Genomic DNA, 13,844 nt, shown 5'->3' on the forward strand with positions numbered 1-13,844 from the left:
CCCTTCTCCCCCACCAAAGATTATTTACCTTGCAATCTAGGGCTGTCCAGGGCGAGTGCACACTGTAAATGGCATTGTTATAGCTTGGTCCTTGGTGCATGGGGGACTGGGTTAGGGCACAAGCACATTTGCCTCTAACCTGCTCACTGATTCAAGAAACTACTTTCATTCTTGATTGCAGAGGCATTTCGAAATAGGCTTATCTGCTTTCATGAATCAGCCCCTCAGATTGCTGTGACTTCTTAGTGTATCAGACACCTTTCTTGCACACAGGAAATAAAAAGGACTGTTGGAACTTGTAAAGGACTTAGGTGGGAAATAATCAGGCTCTGGATTATCTCAACTCACTCTAGTAAAATAAATAGAAGACCAACACTTGTCACAACATTAAACGAGGCACATTGAACACAGAGCCCTGATTTTTCCTCTTTATTGCTTAAACTGTCCTTGTCTAATCCCTAGAGCAGCAGAATGCTGCAGAAGGCTGGAAAAGTTCAGAAGAAGATGATACAAAAGTCAGGTTATGGAGTGGGAAAATAGGAAAAAGCTTTTGCTCGTTGTTGATATGACTTAGAGGAGCTCCAGGCAGAAAGAGAGCTTCACCTTACCCTGGCATTCTGAGCCCCAAATTGCCAGAGAAACATCCTGGATTTAAGAATGCTTAATGTGGTTGGAAGAAGAGAAGATGACAGCGAGTGGTGGTCCAAACCACTTGCAGTCATAAGTCAAGAAAAACAACTACAATGCATTGTGTCTCACCTCTTGGCTTGGACACCTGAGGTACCAGTGCCTTGAGGAGTGCTCTGGTATAAGAAGCCATTGACTCAAAAGGAAAGCCCATGACAATACAAAGTGCCCAGAATATAATTTCCTCCATTCTAGCAAGAAGAACAGTTAAGCAGGTGCAGTAGGAAGTGACAAATGAAGAGGTGACTCAGTTCTGCACAGCACAGCTGAGGAGCAAGACAGCATTTGTTCAGGTAGAAGCAGATGGCAGAAAAGAAACACACAGCACCTGCAGCTCATGGAATATACACATATTCAGGGGTATCACCCAGAGGAGGTGGAATAAATAAAAATGTTAGAGCAGCACAGCCTGACATCATAAGCCAATGATGTGAAGATGGGAGTCAAAGGGAGTTGAAAGAGAAACCTTTGATTTAGCAAGTCTGATTTCTCCTGCCATTGCACTCCACTGTTTCAGGTCCCCTACTCAGTGCAGGTGCTTACAGCTCAGTGGGTACAGTCACAGCACATCAGAGCTGATAGTGTGTTTGCAAGGTTGCAATCTACTGCAAGGTTACACCAGGTCAACTCAGGAGGTTAGAGGGCAGCTCAGGTAGATAAAAATGAACTTGTTTTAGTTGGAAATGATCCTTATGGGAAAAATGAGCTCACAACAAGCCTTAAGCAATGCCAAGCCTACTTGGCATTGCTAGACTTTCTGGGAAACCAGAGGCTGAAAGATATCTGGGGGAATGCCTATCTCCCTGCATGTGAGAGAGATAAGTTCCTTCAGAGCCCCAGTTACCTAGGATTGTTCACCTTTAATGAGTCCTTCCAGGTCTCTCACTTCCTTATGTTTCCTGACTTCTGACCTTATGGTATATACTTCTGCTTCCCCTGGTTTCCTCTAATGATATCCCTATGCTCCTTCTGAAGATAGACACTTTTCTGCTCTGTATTTCCATGGAATCCTTGCCATACCCTCTATCTGATGCCTGCCAGTTTCCACGTGCAGAAGTCCCTGAGCTGGAGCTGTCTGGGCTGGAGCATTCAGTTACCCATTAACAAGGCCCAAATCTCAGGGTATAAGCATTAACCTTGTTCAATGCTGTGTGTTCAAGAACTGGACCACAGCTCTCACCCTGGCTCTGCCCCAGGCCTGCTGTGCCACTTTGGGCAGGTCATGTCTCCCATCTGGCTTTCTTGGTCTCTCCATCTGTAGGAAAGGACCAGCTTCATTATCCCTCATGATATAAAACATCCTGAGATGTTCAGAAGACAAACTGTATTGTGAGCCAGGCACTACTATTATTAGAACTCTGCTGTGCTACATAGACCCTGGCAAGAGGCACAAAAGCAAAATAAATCCTAGGGCAAGGAGAGTAGACAGAGCAATAAAGCACAAAAATTGAAGAAAGAAGGGGAAAAATATAGTCAAAACCAGAGTATAGCACTGCTCCTGTGGTCTAAGTATATATGGAAGGATAACACTGTGTTGAAGCAGTTCTACAAATCATAGAATCATAGAATTTAGGGATTGGAATGGACCTTATAGATCATCTAGTACAAACCCCCTGCCCTGGGCAGGGACATCTCCTCACTAGATCAGGTTGCTCAAGGCTCATCCAGCCTGGCCTTGAACACTGCCAGGGTTGGGGCAGACACCACATCCATGGGCAACCTGTGCCAGTCTCTCACCACCTTTACAGTAAAAAACTTTTTCCTCACATCCAGCCTAGGCTTTCCATCTTCTCAGTCTCTGTGTTCCTAGAGGCCTGTAGTTTTGGTGAGTCCAAATTGCTGCTCCTGCTTAATTACACACATGGGAAAGACTTTTGTACAGTTTGGCTTACAAATGTATTGACTGCCTACAGCTGTGCAGCTCACAAAGGCAAAGAGATGCTCTACCACCTTCTGAGATCAACCAGGATTATCCTTTGTCCAGGTGGGAAAAGCAGCCAGTAAGAAATGAAAAGCACAGAAAAGTTTGGATGCATACCTGGGGGACAGTGAATTCAATATTTATGTAACTGTGCATGTAGTGCTTTACAAAGGAAGATGAACACAAAATTACAGCATCATCCACAGATAACTGAGGCTTGAGTCAACACAGTTCTGTGTGTGTTACTCTTCAACACTACTGAGCAAGCAGCAGTTGTGCTCCATCTGTCAGTGTGTCCTTAGCTGTCACAGGATCCTTGCTGCAGAGACTACCACGTTCTGCTCCTTTCCATTATGGATGAGGCTGGAGTGGCCCTGTGATTTTTCTGTCCCTCTAACTGGTTTTGATTATATCTTTTGGGCAAAGAGCACTTCGTGTCTTGGGATTAATATTAAAGAAGACAAAGATGCAAACTGTGTCTCTGCAATTCCTAAGGAACCAGTCACCTCTGCTTTCCAGGGAGCAGCAGGACTGAGAGTGTGTGAATTGGCTTTGGAATGTTTGGAGGGAGAGAGTTACCAGAAAGGCTGTGCCTGCACAGAATGGGTTTGGGATGAATCCTTGGTGGATTTTTTTACCCTTTGCTGTTTGAGTTCTCAGAACCATCTCCTCCTAAAATTACATGCAACCTTGTTTCTCAGTGAAAAGGATATCTTTAATTATTTATTTTAAAGCCTATTTGATGGGTGAAATGAACTGCCAGCAAATACTACATTTCACTCCCCCTCATTAACATTGTAAATTAATTTAGGGCTCATTTAGATGCAGGATTAACAACCTGAGGCCTAATCCACTCTTTATTCAGAGGACACATTCAGGATGAGCAGCCTTTCGTCTCACATCGCTCAATTAGTTAGCAGGACCATCTCTTGGGAAGTGAATGATAGTTGTATCTCTGCTGGCAAAGGAACTGCTCAAGGTTAAGGTAGAGGTGTGGGAGACACCAGGCCTAGCCCAGCTCTGCTCCAGCTTCCTCTGCAGCTCAGCTCAAGGGCTTGTGCCCTCTGCATCCATTTCCCTGATTTGAGGGGCTTAGAGAACAGGCAACAGCTAAAAGCAATGTTTGGGGGGTTCAGGGCAGCATCTTTTATTTCACCAGGTGAAGGGAACCTGGGCCATGGGCCAGCTGCCAGCACAGGCACTTGTTAGGCTGAAGTAATACATTTAATGCATTTTCAGCTATGGGCTTTTACCCTTACTCATGTGAAATGGAGTTTCATTTTGTGAGCACTCTTTCTCTCTGACAGCACTGTGATTAGCACATTATTATCTATATTGCAGAGGCAAAGTCAAGCCCTCAGTTTTCAGATCAGAAAAAACACACTCAAGAGAAAGTATTGCTTTTCTTAAAGCAACAATTATCTGTTAGAAAACTTGACCCTCTCAAGAGCAATCTTGCAGTATCTCAGTGATGCTGTTTTAGATGCTCTGTGTGTTTGCTAGAGGAATAAATAACATTTCCTGCAATTAACAAATGAATGTCCTGTTGAAGCTCAGCTTTTTCTAGCTGTCAATAAATCATGTGCAGAAGGATTTCATCTACTGAGGGGAATGAAGATTAAATACATACTTTGGCAAGTGTCCTTTTCCACCAGAATATTTTCTTGAAGGCACTTCATGTCTAACGATACATTGAGGACCTGTTCCTCTCAGTCCAATAAATAAACACAAATAATTGATGTAGAAAAGAGCCTGATGGACAACCAATGCCATTCTGGGCATAACTGATTGATGCTACTTTAATTGGTGACACTTGCAAAGCTCAGACTTTCTGTCCTGGACATGTGCTGCTCACATCAGCTTCACTGAGCTCTGCTGTCCCACAAGGGCATTTTAAAACATTTAATACAAACTGTTACTAATTGTTTGTGTTACAACATTCCCAAGAAGCTGTGAGCACAGATAAGGGCCCTGAGCTCTATGGGCTGCAGGAAATAAAAAAAGGAAGAGATAGTGCAGTGGTTCACATGGTTTGAAATCAAAGAGCAAACGACAGAGCTCAGGAACATTCTCACCTCTAGTGGGGTCATAAAGAATGATTTTATACAATCTATTGCTGGCCAGTTTCACAGACAAGCTCCTGACAGGCACTTGGTATCCACTGTGATAGCATGAGAAAAGATGTCTCTCTGGTACACTATTTCAAAACCTAATTGAATTCTCATTTTTTCAGAGATGTAATTGTTCCAGTGTGGTTCCCACAGACAGATGACAGTGACAAGACAACCACAGCACCACAAATCTGTGACTCCAACTAATAATTCTGTAGGAGGTTTCCAAACCAGACCGTTTCCTTAAAATATTGCATTTCCTCTCTGGCTACTTCTTTCAACTCTCCATAAGGATCAGCTGTGCTGTCATGGCTACATGAGACTGCTCCTCAATGCCATGACATCCAGCCCACTGCCACAGGCACTCAGGACTAGAGAGCAGAGGAGCTGGGTTTGTCCTGGGGCTGTACAGATGGCTGTGACATTCAAATGTCTGCTACATTAAAAGGACATCAGAATTGCAATAACCCTTCCTTGAACACAAGGAGAGAAATGTCTGTAGCTAACAGCACTGAAATCATAGGGCTGTTGTTATTCCATGAGCTCCCATGGATGCAGTGATTGTTAGCCTTGCCTGCAGCTTTCATCCTCAGGTACTTGTCCTGATGAGTTTTATGTTTTCATGCCACACTGTACTCCCAGTTGCTGTACATTCAGCAGATTCTCTGTAGAGCACATTAAGGGCATCATACATCTCCCTTATTACCAGCCTAAAAAAGTGAGAACCACAGGAACCTGCTGCTGGTTGATCATGAGTTTTCTGATCTAGGGGAAGTAACCCTCTGCTATTTGAATTTAGTTGCTGGAAATAATATCATTAGGTTTGTTTGCTTTTGGAGCATTCTAGACTTCAGTCATTGTGAGTCCCAATATCCTACCCAGCTGCAAATCAAAGCCAAAACCCCCTCATGTTCATTCCTCTTCCTAGTAAGAGTATATTTATTCATCTTCCTAGTAAGAGCAAATTTCACAACCAGTGTGCCCAAGGGCCATAACTGAGGAAATCTGCAGGCACCCTTTGGAGAAGAGGGAGGTTATAAAAAGCAGGGAGAGAATAAACACTTACCTGTCTGTAACAAGCCAGCCCCACTGTCCTTGACTCCAAAGTGCTGCTGGATGTCTAGTAACACACCTACAAGGAAAACAGAGAGAACACATTCAGTGCCTTCAGCCTTTGAAAAGCTTTCAACTGAAGCCTTGTGTGATGCATCAGCAAAGCTTCAAATTCTAGTAGTTTAAACACACAACTTCTAAAGTTTGCACAGTGTTTTTTTCTAGATATGCACACTCAATGATTTTGGGCGACTACAATAAAAGCAGAGCCAGGCAGATACAACATCCTGCAGTGAAGTTGGGAATGAAATCCCAAATCCCTCTGGTTTTTCCTTTCTACTTAAATAAGACCAGGGTTTTCTTTTTGTGTGTTTTCTACACCACCCATATCCCTTACTTCTGTTACTTTACAGAAATCCCAGGAAACTCATCCTGCACCTTAGGTGTTTCAAATGCTTCGACAAGATACACATTGAATCCAAGACAAGTTTTAACAAATCTCTGCTGGGAGGAGATATGACACATTGATAGGAGCAATGATGGTGGTTTTCGTATTTAACTAGTTCTGGGGAGTTTCACTTCCAAAACAAATGCAGCAAATAAATTTACAATAGCTTAATAAAGGTGGATAAGTGGCTAAATGCTTTACTTTAATGCAACTACAAGCAGAACCAAATCTAACCTTCTCTCTTCCCTGAATTCCCAGTGCATTAATTGGCATAAGCAAAATTAACAGGTTTTGTAGTATTTACACATTCAGGCAGATTTAACATTTCTAACACAGGTGATATCAGGTCTGTAGATCAGCCATGCTTTTGGAACCAGCTAACTAACAGGGAAACCCAGAAAGAGCTTTTATAACTCATCTTAGGGGACACATGTTTGCCAAGTTGTACCTGGACCAGTTCCTCAGATGCAGATCCACAGGCCTGAACATCTGTCTATGGTCTAAAAAACCTGCATCTGACTTCCTGAGTCTGGAACAGAGATTGTTTCTCTCTTTATATCTAAGACTTCCTTATTTAGGCTTATTTGTCTTCCCCAAAGCTGAGGCTATGCAAGTTTCTCTTCTTAAAAAATCCGAGCAATGCCATTCAGCTCTACTGAACACCTATAAAAGTTCACCTCCAGCTCAAATTCTGACCAGAGGCTTTATCCAAAGTGATTCTCCTCATCACTGCAGGTCACGAGAACCAACTGAGCACCAACCTGAACTCATTCACCATAAATATCTCAGCTTTTGGAATTGCCAGGATCACACTAAATGACAAACACACAGAGATAAAAGACCCAGAGATAACTATTCCCAGAAGACATCTGGGACAATGCCAAGAAAACAGCCATAAATTAAAGGTACTAAAGGAAAAATAAAGATGGAGAGATGGACAGAAAAAGCAAGAAAGCTCATTTGAGTTATTCTGTATTATTTGTATATCATCAATTAGTGGGGACAGCATTCAGGTGGGCTGTAGCCCACAGTATCTGCCCAGAAACATGAGCTCAACCTCCTGCCACAATCCCCATTTCCCTACTCTCTCATCATAGAATCAGACTATTTAGCCCTGAGCAGAGAGCTGAGGGTGGGGAAGAGTGGAAATCTTATCCATGTGTATGATTACTGATAGCAGAGGGGCAAGGACAGAGTCACCAGGCTCTTCACACTGCTGCCCAGTGAAAGGGGAAAGGACACAAACTGAGATTCAGGAAATGGGGACTGCAATCCCAATTTTATGGACATTCTCAAGAACAATGTGGAAGGGAGGAAATACCAAGTGCAATGTTTTGCTATGCTCTCCTAGCATCACTCAGTTGTGCTGCACAGAAATGAGATATCCTACTGACTCTGCTGCTGGGCAAGGGGGTTGGAGTAGATTAACTCCACCAGCTCTTTCCAGTCTCAACTACTCTGGGATCCTGTGCTCCCAGTCCCATGATGGAACACACACACAGGACCAGAGCTCCCTCCATCACCCTGAAAGGTTCCTGCCCTGTCTACAACAACATATTCCCAGACATTGCAGAATGCTCCCTGAAAGGCTCCTGCCCTGTCTACAGCAACATATTCCCAGACATTGCAGAATGCCAAAGAGGCACATTAAGCCACTTAAAGTTATGAGGAGCAGGAGCCTGGGATATGATGGAAACATAGACTCAGAAAGAAGATTTTTATGGATTTGCATCAGAAACCAGAACAGAAAAGGTAAAGGGAATGTAAAGGTGCCTCCACAGCAAGGCAGAGAAGGGCTTCCAGTTCATGGCAAAGAAATTCTCTGCCCAGTGACAATGGCTTCATAGTCCTACAGTGCTTCCTCCCACAACAGACCATGAAGTGTTTTACAAGCTTCAACTCCTGTAGCCACAAATAAAACACTTTTGGAATACTGAAATACAGACACCTTGGGCTAATCCTACCACCTTATCCTGGTGGTGGAGAGGAAAGTGTGTTCTGTGGGAAGTCAATGCAACAGGACAAGGTAGAACCACAATTATAAGTCCCATGTGAGCTTGGAAGGCCTCAGATGATTAAGAGAAATCAGCATGTCTAATTGGCATGGATGTCCCTCTCCAAGTCTATTTTATATTCTCATTGGACTACAGGTGTTTTGATTTGGGTTCAGAGCATGAAATTAGAGGCAGCAGCAGGCAGATGATGCAACACATCTATGAAGTGGTAGTAGTAGTTCCCTTGCTGTGGAAGTTCTCCTGCTCAGCACACTCACGTGGGAAGACACTCCTGCTCTCTTATATTTACTCAACTCTGTTTCCATCTCACTGTGGCAATGACTCACTCCAGACTGTAATAAGATTTAGGAATACAATTAAGCAATGATAGGCCAGGGGAGAATACAAGAAAATGATAGAGCTTTTGACTTTCCCTTCTCCTTCTAGATGCTGGGAAGGCAGAGAGCTGGAGCCAGGCTGCAGACAATGACCGTGTTGCCTGTGGAGATGTGCTCCAAGGTGTCTCAGCACCTCATGAAATTCAAGAAAGCAAAGCCACCACATATTGCTGACAAGGTTTTGCCTGGATTAAAGCTCATACTTATGCCCCAGGAGAATCCAAAACAGCCAAGAGCAGGCACCAGCCTTCCTGAGACAGCCTCCCACTGCGCTGCTGGCTGCTTGGGATGGCTGCATGATTCCATGGCACATGGTGTGCTATCTCCTCTTATTTCTTAGTCACATTCTGTATTTTCAGGACTGAACAAACATACAGGAGACACAGTGCTAACCTCCTCAAGTGTCTCACCAGCTGAACCAGACTCTGGTAATGCTGATGTAGAGCTTGGAACTCAATGAGATGAAGCACTGGCAGCACCGAGCCAGGAGTGCTGATCAGGGTGGGCACAGAGACAGGACTTGCTGGGAAACCCAGAGAGAGGAATGCCCTGTCTAGGGCACTTTTACTAGGCCTAGTGTCTAAGCACCTAACAAAGACACCAAGGCAGTTATCAGATTTTTGCAGGCACTGGCCATGAAGATGAGTTTCAAGAGCAATTTGAAGGATAAAAGGTCTTTGGGTGTGGAGTGTTAGATAGGGAGGGAATTTCAAGTAAATGGGGAAGAGGAACATGTCTTACCTCATCCACAAACAGGGTCAGAGGGTTTCTAGGATCTAGTGCAGGATTCAGATATACTGTTGACATTTTTAATGACCATTTCACAAACAGTGAATATAAAAGACCTGATTTTGAGGCTTTTGGAATGCAAACTCACATTTAATGGCCCAAGTTATCTCTCATTTAGGGGAAATACTTTGGGAAAGGCAAATTTTCCTGGAAGTGTGTGGTTCAGGCTTCAAACAAGGATCAGGCATGAGGCAAGCTGCTTGCCTAGATAGGTTTTGTGTTCCTGACCAGAGCCACAACAAATCAAGAGGTGCAGGACTACAGTGTGGGCTCTTTATCTAACTACTGCAGCCTGTACACATGAACAAAGAGTCACCACAGTAAGAAATTGTTCATAAGCTAAACCGTAATAAAATCACAATTTCAAAACAAAAAGACATTAAGAGATTCCCTGGAAGAATCCCATTTTCCAGTCACCAAAACACCATGATTTGATTTCAAACTGCTTTCAAGGCAGGTGCAAAATGTGGAGTTAGCCTGTGCACAGTGAGCAGAGCTACAGAAGCAAAGCCACAAGTTTCCAGCTCACCCAGCCTTGCCTCAGCAAGGCCAATGCACATTCTTGAGACACTGTGTGTGTACTGCAGTAGCACTGGCCAACAGAACTACTTACTTAAAAAGTCGGAGCATTTTTAAAGGTATTTTTAATGGGGAAAAATGATTATGCTTGAAAGGAACCAGCACAGTTTTGCACAGGATGCAGGCTGGGCACTGATGGCAATGGTGTGCCCCCAGCACCTTCCCTCCTGCCCCACTGCAGGCCTGGACCTTTCTTTGGGGGAGCTCCAAAGGAGGTGGAAGAGAGCCCAGACTGACACACTCAGCTCCCACAGAGCCAGAGCAGACTCTACTGACAACTCTGTTTCTTCCATTACCTCTTGCTTCCTACCTCTCCTCCTCATAAAGGCATTTTCCTTCCCAGACTGTGCTCCTTGGTACTTCCAGGACCAGCTCCCTCAGGAGAAGGTAACTAAGCAGGGATTGCCAAACCTTTGAAGGCACAAGTCACCTTCCTACCATAAGGCTGTTCCTCATGCCTGAAGCTGTATTCAACCTCCTTCCACTAAAGCATTAAGGAGGCAGAGGAGTGGTGCACACACCTGTCTGTTCAGAGACATGTGAAAAGATTAGGTGGAGAGAAGTTTATTCTGAGGTCTCTGTGATTATATCTTCACTGCAACCCCAAGGTGTGACAGCAGTTCACACAGCAATCCCTGAGCTTCAAACGAGCTCCTTCAGCTCAGCCACCCACAAGCTGTTACACACCAGCATCACAATTTGGACCCTATTTAAATATTCAGCTGCAGAAAGCCACCCTGGTAGCCCTGCTGATATTTGCACCTCGAGATAAATTCCCACTGCTGCCAGAACTAGCAAGTCTAGAATACAAATCCAGTAGCATCTTCTTTGGATTGCCATGAAAGCATTGCCTGCCTGCTCTTCAAGTATTGATAAATGCACGGTGACATCTGGCTTGAAAACACTGTCAGGAGCTTCCTAAGGACTTGCAAACTGACTTTCCTTCTGCAAAACTAGTTTCCACTGTTGCATGACACAACAATATGCACTGGTGAAACAGTCTTTGGTTTTGAAATAGTGCTGCAGGATTAAACAGAAACAAGCAAAACAAACCCAGCAATTAGACAAATCAAAACAAGGGTTTCCCAGGATCTGCTCATGCTGGCATACATGAAATGTGTGACCTAGAAAGCACTGAAAAGCAGCTGCCAACACCCACAGCAGCGTTTAGGATGGAGGTTCCCTGAGCAATAAAGCAGAGTGCTGTGAAGAGAGAATCAGCACAGCAGCTCCAGCTGAAGATCAGAGTGAGACAGGGTCATGGTATTCAGCACTGCAGTCACTCACAGGGCATGAAACAGCTGCTTAAAAATCATGGAATAGACTTACAGAATATCCTGAGCTGGAAGGGACCCACAGAGATCATCCAGTTCAACTCTTGGCCCTGCACAGGACATCCCAACAATCCACCCTGTGCCTGAGAGCATTGGCCAAACACTCTCTGAGCTCTGTCAGGCTGTGACCACTGCCCTGGGGAGCTGTTCAGTAGGAGATGAACCTTTTCCTGATATTCAACCTAACCCTGCCCTGACACAGCTCCAGCCATTCTCTAACAAAACCCCAGAGCAGGTAGGTGTGAGTTCAAAGCTCTTCCAGGCACTGAGAGCCTCTCACCACCTGCACACACAGCTGATGGGGTGAAGGCTCTCTCAGATGTGTTTCAGTGTAGGGGTTCACACCTGGAGCTCTGACACGTGAGAGGACTTAGTGTTCACCCTGAGCAGCATTTGCAGTGGGTTTTTGGCAGCACAAATGCTCTGAGCTCTGCAACACACATCTTGGGAAGTGAAAACCAAATTTCTACCTGCTCTGAGCTGACATTCCCATTCTGAATCAAAACCCAATGTTTTCCTGGGAGTCTCCCACCACCTGTCACACCCACTTTTTCCAATGTTTTTGTTATTATTCTCATATCAGTGGGGAAGTATCTGAGCTATTCCTTCATTCCCAAAGGCTACTGGCTTACCTGCATGGCATGTAACAAGTAATTAAGCATCAGGAAGAAAAATAAGGAATGCAATTAACCAAGGGCTTAGAGAAGAAATATATTAAAAAAAACCAACTTTTCCCTCTCTCTCCGACAGTAATAAATGATGGTTTTTCCAGGACAGCTCAAACTCTGCTGTAATGTGGTATGCAAAGTCTGAACACAAAATTGCCTGCAAGACTGGGAGGAGATAAAAAAGTTCACCGAGTGTAGAATCGATTAGCACAAGGAATCATTAACACAGGGTCAGGGTGTCTAGGGAAGGCAGCACAGGACAGCTAGTCCTAGTGGGATTAAAAAAAATAAAGGCCAAAACAAAACAAATAGGAATTTGAATGCACCCATGGCTGCCAAATGCTGGTAAACCCACACCCTAATCAAATCCTTCATCTCTCTAATTACAGCATAAGCCTGTTCCCAGGACTATGGCTGGGAAGGATGTCCTCGTCAAACAGGGAACATGAGATATTCAGCCAACATGAGTCCAACAGCTTACATAAGTTCCAAAACATTGAAGGTTTTCCATTTATGATCCATTACAACGACAGCTCTCAGCCATAAAACTGCAAAATGACATGGGCCAAATCTGAGGAGAAGCTCAGTGTCCCTTCACTCTGCTCCCCTCCCCCTCCATACAGCTCCCTCCAATGAGATCCCTAATTCCACCCTCATCTCACTTTGAGACTCCTGCTTAGCCTATCTCACTCAGCCTGGCAATTCCCATGCGCCAGGGGAAGACTTTAATTAGAGCTAAGTGATGGGATTTGGCTCAGAGGACAGGCTGAAATGTATTGGCACCTAGACCTGAACTTAAACACAGACTAATTCATCAAGAAAGGTCCTTTATGTGGAATGGTAAAAATCAGAAGCTCTTACAGCTCTGAGCAACCAACAGAAACGTAAGTAGTAGCTGAGATTTACATTAGTCATCTGAAACAACAGGAATAATCAACAGCTTTCAGACAATGCTGCCCAGGCCTTTCTCCCACACTCAGCACCTTCAGCTCACGACTCAGTTCAGACCCAGCTTCAAGTTTATCTCATTCAAACAACTCTGCTCAAACACAGAATGAAACACCATTTTTACTGAGGGGAAAAGCTACTCTTGAGACACTAGATTTAAGCAGCAGCCTTAGCACATTTTCAGATCAAAGAGGAGAGCCTCAAAAATGATGTTATTATTTCAATTATTCAAATAGTAGAAAATTCAGAGACTCCTCCTGTTCACACTCTCCTCAGGGATGCTATGGCAGAAAAAATTGGGGCTGTCACCAAAAGCTCTAGTTGTCTTGTGTCTTTCTGATCTTTACACAAGACTAACAAGTCAAGCTAATTCATGCAGTGAAACATATCTCAGAGACTTTGTATATGAACTCATTAAAATAAATAAAACCAGTATGGATAATGATAGAGTAAATCAAGTGCATATGAATTCAACCAGTGACTCACTGCTCCCTTGTTTTCCTTATTGGAAAACTTGGCATATCACCATACTGGGGTGATGATGAGTCAGGAAACTGGCATGAGGCACAAACAGCAAGGAAATTAAAATGAGTATCTACAAGATCTCTTTCTGGAGAGATTTTGGAGATTTTTTGCTGGCTCTGTACGGATGTGGTTATGGTCTTCACAGCTCCATTCTCATGGTTTTCTGGCTAGACAAAATCAACAAAGAGTCATTTTTTAGTTCTTCTAGAGACAATACACGATTGGACTCTTGTTCTCAGAATCAATTTGATGCCTTTACTTTTACATCTTCTTCATATATTTTAACCAAATACACTTGAAGCATAACACTACACTCTACTGAATGTTTGATACCACGTCATCTAGCAAATGGGCAGGTACTACTCCCTTGGAACCAGCCAAAGCACATG

The 13,844-nt window shown here is 43.9% G+C and overlaps 1 protein-coding gene across 1 annotated transcript in view; it reads right to left on the reverse strand.

Annotated features, from left to right (window-relative positions):
• The window catches only part of SPNS2 (spinster homolog 2 (Drosophila)), a gene marked incomplete at both ends in the record, with an annotated part of 64,698 nt that extends 58,847 nt beyond the window's left edge, over window positions 1–5,851 (reverse strand). The window contains one exon of the mRNA XM_009083695.1: window positions 5,786–5,851. Within this exon, the coding sequence (XP_009081943.1) occupies window positions 5,786–5,851 (66 nt within the window). The remainder of the gene's footprint in view (window positions 1–5,785) is intronic.
• Between the last annotated feature and the right edge of the window lie 7,993 nt (window positions 5,852–13,844).

Source organism: Acanthisitta chloris, unplaced genomic scaffold (genome assembly GCF_000695815.1).
Source record: "Acanthisitta chloris isolate BGI_N310 unplaced genomic scaffold, ASM69581v1 scaffold24571, whole genome shotgun sequence".
NCBI lineage: Eukaryota > Metazoa > Chordata > Aves > Passeriformes > Acanthisittidae > Acanthisitta > Acanthisitta chloris.